We start from the raw sequence: 10,668 nt of genomic DNA on the forward strand, positions 1-10,668 counted from the left end.
ACCACGTTCATCAGCAGCAACAGCTTCAGCTTCCTCCTCTGCTGCTGCATGCTCATCAATCTCAGACTCGTCCTTGGCGCTCTCGGTACCACGTTCAAAAGAATTTGTTTCCGTAGTTTCGGTTGCTAATGTAGTGTTGGTAGGCGAATAAGGTGCCTCGTATTTTGGCGGTATATCTCCAGTTGTATGTGTGAGAAGAGGTCTACTTGAGGTGCTTTCATAGATGTAATCATTTTCAGTTTTGAGTATGGACGACAGGTATTGACTTGCGTCTTCGCTACTTTTTGTATTTCCTTGTTCTTTTTCTAGTGTAGATGCTGTTAACTCTGTAATTCTTTCCGATGTTTGTTTTTCTACTTGCATAAGCAATATTTTCTTTTCAGCAACCTGTAGTAGTTGTATTAAATTATTTATTTCATCATCTTGTATTTTCTCTCTTTCAGTGTCTTCTTCGTCTTCAATAGTTCTTATTGATGCTGTTAAGATGATTGTTTTAAAGTTTGGACTGTCGAACGTCTGTTCTTCTTCCTCTAATTTTCTCGAGAATGTTGTTGTTGAATCACTCTCTATCTCTTCCTCTGAGAAGGATTTTTCTTCGTCATTGACGGTATTGCTAGTATCATTATCTATGTATCTCTCTTGATATAGAGTCATTGTACTTTGGTGGAGAATTCTAATAAGATCATATATTTCTTTATCCATTATTTCGTCTATCTCATCCTCATATTGTTTTATGATATTTGGAGATAGGTATCGAGACGGTGAGGAAGAAAGAGAAGTACATTCACTCGAGTGCGCCGATAATATCCTCTGTTTGTAGTTTATAAGTAGTTGTCTACGATAGTGATTAAGAATATTATGTTCTTGCACATACTCTACGTAGAGTTTCTGCCTATGTGCTGTTTCTAACTGGGTGATTTGTTCTTTGACAAAGCAGAATGTTTTTGATAGTACCGATTGTATATCTTCCTCAGTATCACTTAGTTCATGTCTATCAACACCGTTGAAGGAGTTATATAGGCGTCGGCGGTCAAGGCTTTCTTTACTAACTATTAAGTTACGTCTTTCCTCCTCTTTTTCAATATATGCTTGAACATCTTGAAGTGTTTCCCACCATTTTTTTTCTTGTTGTTGTCGGTACTGTAATAACTGTACCTGAAGCATCCTATCTAGAAGCATTTCTTCTGTAATTTTTGAAAAAGCTACAGTCTCATCAGCTTGCAACTCGTGTCTAGCCAATATCTCCATCCCTTCATATTTAGTAACTTCATTCATGGGAGCTTCCACTTGATCTACTAAAGTTCGTCTCTCAATTACATCAAATATAACGTGAAATAAACTATCTCCTTCAGAAATAATAGTCGATTGTCCCCGACGGCGCTGTGGTGTTTCGTATCGGATACTCGAAACGGAAACATTTTGCCATTGAACTTGTGTTGATCGTGTAAAAGGAATCGGTCTGTCCATATCATACTGGAGATCAGCTACATGAGCAAAGTCTGAAAAGATAGGTGGAGCAACTACGCTTGTGCTCCGGGATGGTGAACCACTACTAAGAGTTTCATATGCTGTTCTTGCAGAAAACGACACTGTACTTACATCAAGAGGTGGGTCAATTACCGACACCCGATCATTCTTTTCCTGATAAACGGCTAATCTAAATTTCTCTCTCTCATCTTCAAACTTCTTTTCGATATCACTACGGTAACGACTCTCTTCTTGAATAATTCCTCTTCTCAAAATGCCTTCACGATGTATCAAAAGATATTCCGACTCCATTTGGAAAGAATATTGACAATGGTTCGAATGTCTTTTTGCTAATAAGGTTGGCGTTTACGAGGAAAAAAAACCAATAAATTTGTGCGCAACCGAGGATACAGAGAAAGTCGTTTATACCGTGACAAGCAAGAACAAACAAAAAAAAAAAAAAAACGAACAAAATGAAAAAAAAACTTCGTATTATGCAATAGACCCCTTTTACTGTAGAAGGGAAACAAATCTCTTTTTTTTGTATTATTTTCAGTCGTGAAAAATGACTCTATGCAGATGTGTATAAATAAATTTGTGATTAGATGAAGTGTGGGTATAGGTGTGACACTGTCAAATTATAAATGCAACGTTTCGTTCCTGCAATCGTTGATTCCCTTGATAAATATTGCAACCTTAAGTGTTTTCCTGTTAATCGTCAAGAAGTTCTAAGATAATCAGTTCAATTGTAAAAAAGTTCTGATTTAATTTCCTTTCTTTTCCTTACTTTTTAGTATTTCTTTGGAATATTTTTTTTCTTTTCTTTTTTTTCAGGTTTTTCTCTTTTTTTCCTTCTACGTAATTTCTTTGCCACAACGCTCAGTTTGCTTTGACAGAAGAATCCTTTAATATAAAAAAACAAAACAGAAAAAAGAAAGAAAAAAAAAAACAAGAAGGTCATATTAAGAAATGAGAAAAAAAAAAATAATAATAATAATAATACATAGAAACATGAAATCATAACAAACACAACAGTTTCAGTAACCGAAACTATTTCAGATGAAAGCACAGAAAGCACTCATGACGAAAAAGAAACAAAAAAAAAAGTAACTTGACAGGAGACAATCACCCATCCTCATCGCATCCCATGTTCCTTACTTCAGAGGAATAAAGCGGGAAGAGTGCGTCGCACCAACACCAGGACGGCCGTGCATAACAGGTTTGTATGTCATGGAGAACTCACCAAGAAAGTGACCAATCATCTCACCCTTAATCTCCACCGCATTGAACTGACGACCATTGTAGATACCAACAACTGATCCAACCATTTCAGGTGTGATGACAACGTCGCGAAGGTGTGTTTTCACAGCCTTTGGCTTCTCACCAGCCTTCACGTTCTTCTTTGCTTCGCGCAGGCGCTTAAGCAGAATAGGCTCAGAGATGTCTGCATGGCGGTTCATGTGGCGGCGAGCGCGAGCGTGCACCAATGCCTTGAACTCTTCGTGAGAAAGGGCCAAAAGAGGATCGATCTCAAGTCCACGGTATGTGAACTTGTGGAACGTACGCTCCTTCTTGAGTTGCTCGTAGCGCTCTTGTGTGATGTTAGATGCCATTATGCTTCTCCGTCTAATAACAATAATAAAAACAAAAATAAAAATAAAATAAAAGGGAGAAACAAAACATTTATTGGATCGATGAAGAACTAGAGTGGATATATATTAATATAAATACAAGTATATATATATATATATATATTGCATATTTACATGCGAATACCACTTAATGTACATCGTGAAAACAACCCAAAACGGCCTTCATTTGGTAAAATAAAATAAAAAAATTGTATAGAAAGTGTAAAATACATCCATCCAGCATACCAGCAGAAGACAACGCGTGGAAGGAGAGCAGGTTCCAAGACTATAATACAAAAAAAAAAGAAAGAAAGAAAGAGAAACAAAGAAGCAGATAATAATGTGGTTGAAGTGTAAAAACGTAGAAAAAGTGGAAAGAAAACAAAATATGATTTACTCTGTGCCAATATTACTTTCGCAAGGTGATGCTTCTTCTGCCAAAAGCACTGGTAATGCACGCGACTCAACTACTGTGGTTATACTCTCTATGAGATTAGTAGGTTCTTCAAGAAAGATATTTTCAGAAAAGAGAAATACACTTTGTCGCATTGTTGCACAAAACCCATACCACTCCACCATTTCCCTATCAGAGTTTAACGTCATATCCTCTGGTACAGCTTCTGGAACTGGAGATTGTGATGAGACACTTAACCTACGTTCCATTGTTTTGGAATGTGCTATTTTTTTCTTACCCTTTACTTTAGATTTATTTTTCTTTTTGTTGCCACCACCTTCTTTATTTTGCCCAGATTTCTTTCCTTCTGAGGTTGCCTTTGTTGTATCTGTAAAAAGGGATGGTTGGGGTACTGAGGATACTTCAGTTTGTTGTGCAGAATTAAATGGGAAGTGAACAGATCGACTTAGTCGCTGAACTCCTTCTAATATATTTGTAAGAAAACGTTCTAGTGAAACACCTTTAAAATCTTGAGTTAAAGTTCTTCGTTCCGCAAGCATTTTCACGTATCTATCTGTAAAACGTGGAACTTCTGGTGCCTCCGTATTCTGTGTTGATTCTACAGAACTTAATTGAGAACTCATTGGAATAAGTGAATTTCTTGAAGCCAGATAATCTTCAGATATACTCATCCCATTTTCATCAAATTCTTTAACAACATCTAAAGCACTTGGAATAGGAAGTAAAAATAAACCAATAACCACTTGACTTTCCACAACAAGTGGACCAAGAAGTTTTTCTAATAAGGAGTAAATCTCTTCATGACGTCTAATAATTAATCTTCGCCAAAAACGTGTTAATACTGAAGCTCCATCAGGTTGTTCAACGATATTACCTTTACGAATAATACGCATACCTACTATTGATCGATGCCGAGTAAGTTTAGGACTATCTTTCTCTACACATGATTCATCTGCTAATATAGCTGGAATAAAAATTCTACCACCAATTAAGGGAGCATTATTTGATCTAAAAGTCTCCATTACTGCAAGAATTGCACAACGTCCAATTTGTGCATCCATATCTGCAACAAGTTTAAGAACAGAACTAACTAATTTATTATATGTAAAAGAGTTACTTCCATCCACATCATATTTACGAAGACGTGCCTCTACTACTCGTAAAACTTTTTGCATCATCTCAAAAAGATTAATAGGTAATCTACCATCTACAATATCAACAAATAAATGACAAAGTGGTTCTTCTTCCTTATAATATTGTGCAGAATACCACAAATTATAAGCATATTTTCCAAATTCCATTTCTACCGGTATACTTTTACCATTATATAAAAATGCTGGGTTTAGTGTACCTGGTTGAAGTAAATTTGTACCATGGTCTGAATTACTTTTTTTAAGTGTTTGTGCAATAAAATAAGAGACAACATAACCAAATGGAACATTATCCTCACTTTGCTGAATTTCAAGAGTACTTGCATCAAGACGAACCAATGGATTTTGACACCTCTCAAATAATTGATATACACGAGGAGTAAGCATCTTTGAATCTCGAGTAAAACGACAAGATTTTCGCAATGAAAAATAATTTGAGAAAAAATCGAATAAAATTGATGCAACTTCAGTTGAAGTCCATTTAAGATTAGGAACATCAGGTTGAACATAGGTTCGAAGAAAATGAGGAATTGTGTCCCATATCGCAGTTGAAAAAGTCGGAAGTACACCTCGAGCATTACTTTGATCTACAGATTTTAACATAGTTTCATTTTCTATCCATTCCACTATTGATGATAATTGACGAAGAGTCATAACAGCTGAATTAAGTTGGTGTTTAAGATTTGTTCCAACTGCAGCAAGTTCTGAAAGAACCTCTGCAGTTGATTTCTTTAAATCTATACCAAGATCTGTTTGAACAGCGAAAGGAATATCTCTTGGTCTTGGAGTTAGTGGGATACCAGTTTCGTCTGGACCGGGAGCCAAAAAACGTTTTTCATGAATATATCTTTCAAGATCCATAACTTGACTTTGTAATGATTCAATTTGCATTTGAAGCGCAGAATTTTCATTCCGTAATCCATTTACCTGAAGTCTATAAGCTGTCCTATCATCAAAAGCACTATTTAAAAGTTCTCGTTGTAACGAGAGACGTGCAAGATTCATCTCTTTTCGAGATGCTTCCATAAAACTAATAGGTACTTGATCTTGAACTTTCTTTACATCATCAGCATCTCGGGCCTTTGAAGAATTTTCATTTTTCGGTTTACTATAGGTATAAAGATCTTCATTAACCCTGGGAATATCAATACGATGCTTTCGAAGGAGTGTCTCTAAATCTTCAACACGATTAACAAGACCCTCATTCGTTTTAAAAACAGATGCTATAAGTTTTCTAAAGGAAGTAAATTCATCTTCTTTTCTTTCACAATCGTTTAATCGCGTCATAACAGTTTCTTTAACTTTCATAAGATCTTCATCTCGCTCTTTCCTTAATTTTAAAATTTCATCACGAAGTTGTTTGGTTACAGATTCTGCCTTTCTCTTATCACGAATAAGTTGAAGTATTTTTTCTTCAAAGAATTTTTCATGCTTTTCGTAAATTTTTTCTTCCAAATGTTTTATTTCCAAATTGTGAGATTGCTGCATACCATCAATAGATGATGTAACATCCTTCACATAACGTCTTAAGGTCAGAAAAATACCTGACAAAGAAGGATAAAGTTTTCCCAAGTCATCTATAGCTTTCATTATATTGGAACCACGTTGTGGTTCCTGAACATGTTTCGCACAATTTACTAGCATAAATGATTCAACTTCATGAGTCTTTTCTCTTCTAACTGTAGATAAGTGTTCTTTAGATGAATTTTGTTTAGCTAACAACTCTTGTACAGAATCGGTATCTCCCTCTTGAGTAGTGTTAACAAACTGAGATACTCTCAACGGATCTAATTTGCCTAATTTTTGATAAATAATATGATTATTTTTCTTTCTTGGATATACAGAAAAAGTAGAACCATTTGTTGTACCTTTCTGCGTTTCTCCAGCATCACTGAGACTCATTGGACTAACACCTCGTCCACTTCTAACAGTAGAGGAATTCAACAAATTTCGGTTACCAGAATCCACTGACATAATACCTAAAGAAAAAAAAAATTAGAGAATGAGAGAAGAACGAAAGAAAAAAAAAAAAATCAAATAAACAAAAAAAGAAAAAGGAAAACGAGAAAAAAAAAACCCTACCATTCATAAAAGTAAATAATAAGCTCAACCAGAAAAAAAGGAACATGTGATAAATGTGACGATTTCTTTTTCTTTTCATTGGTCTTGGTACAAATGAAATCCCAATCATTATTAAAGATTTTCTTAAATAAATAAATACGCCTTTATGGCAATTTTCTCATTAGATGTATTGCAGACAGCATACCTCAAACACTATCAACACACAGACGCATTCACTCACTCACACAAACAAAAGAGAAAAAAAAAGCGAAAAACACTCTCCGAACAACACAAATTTTGTAATCAGTATTGAAGTGCTTTCTTTACCATCAAAAGGCGCTGATCTGCAAGGTTAAAAATAACTAAGCAGAAAGAAAAAAAAAAAAACGAACAATTGCCTAACAAATTTCAAACCCAAGCTTATGAAATCACAACTTCTTCTTCATCAGGAGAAGCGTCATCACCAACCCATAATTTTAGGCGAACTGCATCAGAGTGATCAAGATAGTAACGGGGAAGAAATTTCGTCTTTACAAAACCCAAGTTCAAATATAATGAAAGAGCCCGCTCGTTATTGGTAGGAGTTTCCAAATAAACTTCTTCGCAACCCTTCTCCTTCATGAGTTCAATGGTAAGAGCGACCAAACGAGTTCCTAACTTAAATCTGCGGAATTCGGGAACCACCGCGATCATAGCTACATAGCCTCTGAGGGGACAACCTGGCCCCTTTCGTTTCACACGAGAAACCACTGCTCCTACACGTTCACCCTTAACAGAAGAATCAGGAAGTGTTTCACTTTCAACACCATATGTAATAACTGTGAGATCAGGCCAACCAAAAACAAAGTATTCATATGTAAAACTGCTGTATGGTTCTGTAAGTTCCTTTGAAAAAAGTTTCACAATAAATTCCATTGCATCATCACTTCCATCAAATTGTTCATAACGAATGTATTTATTAGGTCCAACTTCTTGCCAACATTTTTGTTCTTCTTTCAAAGGAATAATAACGTTAACATATTGAGCATCACGAATAGCTTTTTCCTGCATAAGTCGTTGTGTCATTAAAGCCATCCTCAGACGTTCTTCATCAAATTGAATTTCATCATTTCCTACAACCTTATAAATAGCCTCATTTACTTTTTTCTCACCAAGTGCCATGGCCTGTTTTTTGGTCATTCCTTGCTTCGAATTTTTTTTCGTATTAACAGAAGATGTTCCCTCGATTGCTTCAACTAAAGCATCAAGCATTTCATTAGTAACATTGGGAACTCCCTTCTTTCCACCTTTTTTAGGCATCTTCTAAAGATTATGTGACCTACAAAATAAAAATAAAAAACAAAATTTATAAAATTAGAAAAGAAAAAATATATATATTTAAAAATAAAAATAAAAACAAGTTTACTTTGACAAACAAAACATCTAAAAGAAAAAGAGCATTAAAACGAATTGTACAAAAATTTTTTTTTAAATTACCAAATGAAAATAATAAGAGTAACAATAATAATAATAATGAGGCATCCCATGTTCCTTACTTCAGAGGAATAAAGCGGGAAGAGTGCGTCGCACCAACACCAGGACGGCCGTGCATAACAGGTTTGTATGTCATGGAGAACTCACCAAGAAAGTGACCAATCATCTCACCCTTAATCTCCACCGCATTGAACTGACGACCATTGTAGATACCAACAACTGATCCAACCATTTCAGGTGTGATGACAACGTCGCGAAGGTGTGTTTTCACAGCCTTTGGCTTCTCACCAGCCTTCACGTTCTTCTTTGCTTCGCGCAGGCGCTTAAGCAGAATAGGCTCAGAGATGTCTGCATGGCGGTTCATGTGGCGGCGAGCGCGAGCGTGCACCAATGCCTTGAACTCTTCGTGAGAAAGGGCCAAAAGAGGATCGATCTCAAGTCCACGGTATGTGAACTTGTGGAACGTACGCTCCTTCTTGAGTTGCTCGTAGCGCTCTTGTGTGATGTTGGACGCCATTCGGGCTCAGTAGGATGCCTTTTCAATAGGATAAATAGAGAGAGAGAAAAAAGAACAAAACAAAAAAAGGAAACTCAAATAATAGGAATTAATAAAGTAACAATAATAAAAAAATAAGGTATCAATAACAATAATATCTATAGTATTTAATAAAAACAAATAGAAAAATATAAATTAACATATATATATATACGTATGTAGAAGAACTTGGTTCACGACTTGGTCAAACTCCTGCTATAACGAGAGCAACCAGATTTTCCAAGAAAACAAAATGCTATCTCATTATGAGAGATATACAACCCTTCTGAAGAACAACGATCTAGATCAATTAATATATAAATAAATAAATATACATATAATAATAATTAACAAATGATTGACTCTTGTTGCAATTATAAAAGTGAAAGATTCTTTTTTTCTTTTCAGGAGAAAGTCTTATACAGAGTGAAGCACCAGGAATTGCACGATAAGGAAAGGGAATAAATAAAAAACTCAACAGTGAAATTTGGATACCCCCAAAGTTTTTTTCCGTTAAATCACAGATGTAGAGGAAAACAAAAAATGCAATGCGCGAAAAATAAAAAAAAAAGCCCTCCAAGAGGGTAAAAGAAAAAAAAAAAAGAAAAAGAAATCATTTATTATAAAGACCCTGTATATGTGCATATTATTTTTAGATAGTTCTACAAATAACTATGTGATTACATACAAAGAAATGCTTCAAAAAAAAAAAAAAAAAGGATCACCAAGATGTTTAACTTCTTTTTCTATTTCTAACGGCTAACAAAACGGCAACGAAAGGGTCTTGCTTCCTTTTTTTTTTTTTTTTTTCTTCCGTTTCTCCCCCCGGAGGTCCCTACAACGGTCTCCGGTTTTTCTTTTCCTTTCTTCGAGACGTTTCGCCCCACAACCCGTCGAAACAAAGGGCGCCCGACCAATCGGACCCGCGCCCCGCCTCACCCTTTCCCGCCCGCCGAAGGGAAGGCCGCCCCGAAAAAAGAAAAGAACGGCGCGGGCCCCTTTTCGCCCCACAAAAAAAAGAAATGCCCGCCCCTTCTCCGCCCGCGGCGCCGGGCCCCGGTGGGCGCAACAATCGGGCCTCTAGTGCGTTCAAAACGGTTTTTGGCGGGAAAAGCGCCCAAAACCGGGGAAACGGAAGAGCGAAGAGACCCTCCCGGACCCCAACCAGCTCGTTGGCGGTGGGTTCGGGGTTTGGCGGGCCGCCGGGGTCGAAGGGAAAACGAGGCCTCCCGCCGGCGAGAAAAAAAAAAAAACCGGCACGCGATTTGACGGCGAGAAACGCGAGGCGCGGCTGTCCTTCCGAAAGCTTTCGGAAAAATAAATGAATAATTTTTGCCTCGCCTCTTCCACGAAGCGGAAAAAACGGAAAACAACAACCAAACGCTTTCGTTTCGCCGCCCCGAATTGCCGACCCCCGTCGGATCTAAAAAAAAAAAAAATGACTCTTTTCAAAACGGTTGCCCGCCAATGCGCGTTCGGGGCTGGAAAAACGGAAGGGTGCTGAAAAGCCCCTTTTGGTCCCCCTCACGCCCGGGACGGAGGGGGTTTGATAGGGAGGGCTTTTCCCGAACTTGCAAACGGTTCGGCGCCCTGGGACGCAAAGAAATTAAAAAATTTCCCCCGAAACGCCGGGACAAACCCCGGCACAAGACGCGTTTCCCAAAACGCTGGGCGCAACCGCCCCTCCGGATGCCAACGGGAAAAACAACAACGAAAAAAAAAAAAAAAATGTAGGGCTATCATTGACCTTGTAAGAACCTTTTCCAGTCTCTTTTTTTTTTTTTTTTTTTTTTTTTTTTTTTTTTTTTTTTTTTTTTTCTCCCCCCGCTCGCGGCGGCGGGCGCCCCCTCTTCTTTTCTTTTTTCTTTTGGTTTTCTTTTTTCTGATACCCCCCGCCCTTCGGGGAAAAAAAAAAAAAAAAAAAAAAAAAAAAAA

General features: G+C 37.1%; 5 protein-coding genes across 5 annotated transcripts; all 5 read right to left on the reverse strand.

Moving 5' to 3' along the window:
* Nucleotides 1-1,779, reverse strand: TM35_000191370 (uncharacterized protein; the record flags this gene model as incomplete). The annotated part of the gene is made up of 1 exon (XM_029026635.1): nt 1-1,779. A coding segment is annotated over one exon (1,779 nt), but the record flags the coding sequence as incomplete, so codon positions are not given.
* Nucleotides 1,780-2,621: 842 nt separating this feature from the next.
* TM35_000191380 (40S ribosomal protein S15) lies at nt 2,622-3,080 on the reverse strand (the record flags this gene model as incomplete). The annotated part of the gene is made up of 1 exon (XM_029026636.1): nt 2,622-3,080. One exon carries the CDS (start codon nt 3,078-3,080, stop codon nt 2,622-2,624), a length of 459 nt encoding a protein of 152 aa, XP_028881960.1.
* A 411-nt stretch (nt 3,081-3,491) lies between these two features.
* TM35_000191390 (uncharacterized protein) lies at nt 3,492-6,638 on the reverse strand (the record flags this gene model as incomplete). Its single annotated transcript, XM_029026637.1, has 1 exon — nt 3,492-6,638. One exon carries the CDS (start codon nt 6,636-6,638, stop codon nt 3,492-3,494), a length of 3,147 nt encoding a protein of 1,048 aa, XP_028881961.1.
* Nucleotides 6,639-7,145: 507 nt separating this feature from the next.
* TM35_000191400 (uncharacterized protein) lies at nt 7,146-8,024 on the reverse strand (the record flags this gene model as incomplete). Its single annotated transcript, XM_029026638.1, has 1 exon — nt 7,146-8,024. One exon carries the CDS (start codon nt 8,022-8,024, stop codon nt 7,146-7,148), a length of 879 nt encoding a protein of 292 aa, XP_028881962.1.
* A 232-nt stretch (nt 8,025-8,256) lies between these two features.
* Nucleotides 8,257-8,715, reverse strand: TM35_000191410 (40S ribosomal protein S15; the record flags this gene model as incomplete). Its single annotated transcript, XM_029026639.1, has 1 exon — nt 8,257-8,715. One exon carries the CDS (start codon nt 8,713-8,715, stop codon nt 8,257-8,259), a length of 459 nt encoding a protein of 152 aa, XP_028881963.1.
* Between the last annotated feature and the right edge of the window lie 1,953 nt (nt 8,716-10,668).

The sequence above is a fragment of the Trypanosoma theileri genome, assembly GCF_002087225.1.
Source record: "Trypanosoma theileri isolate Edinburgh chromosome Unknown TM35_Tth_19_V1, whole genome shotgun sequence".
NCBI lineage: Eukaryota > Euglenozoa > Kinetoplastea > Trypanosomatida > Trypanosomatidae > Trypanosoma > Trypanosoma theileri.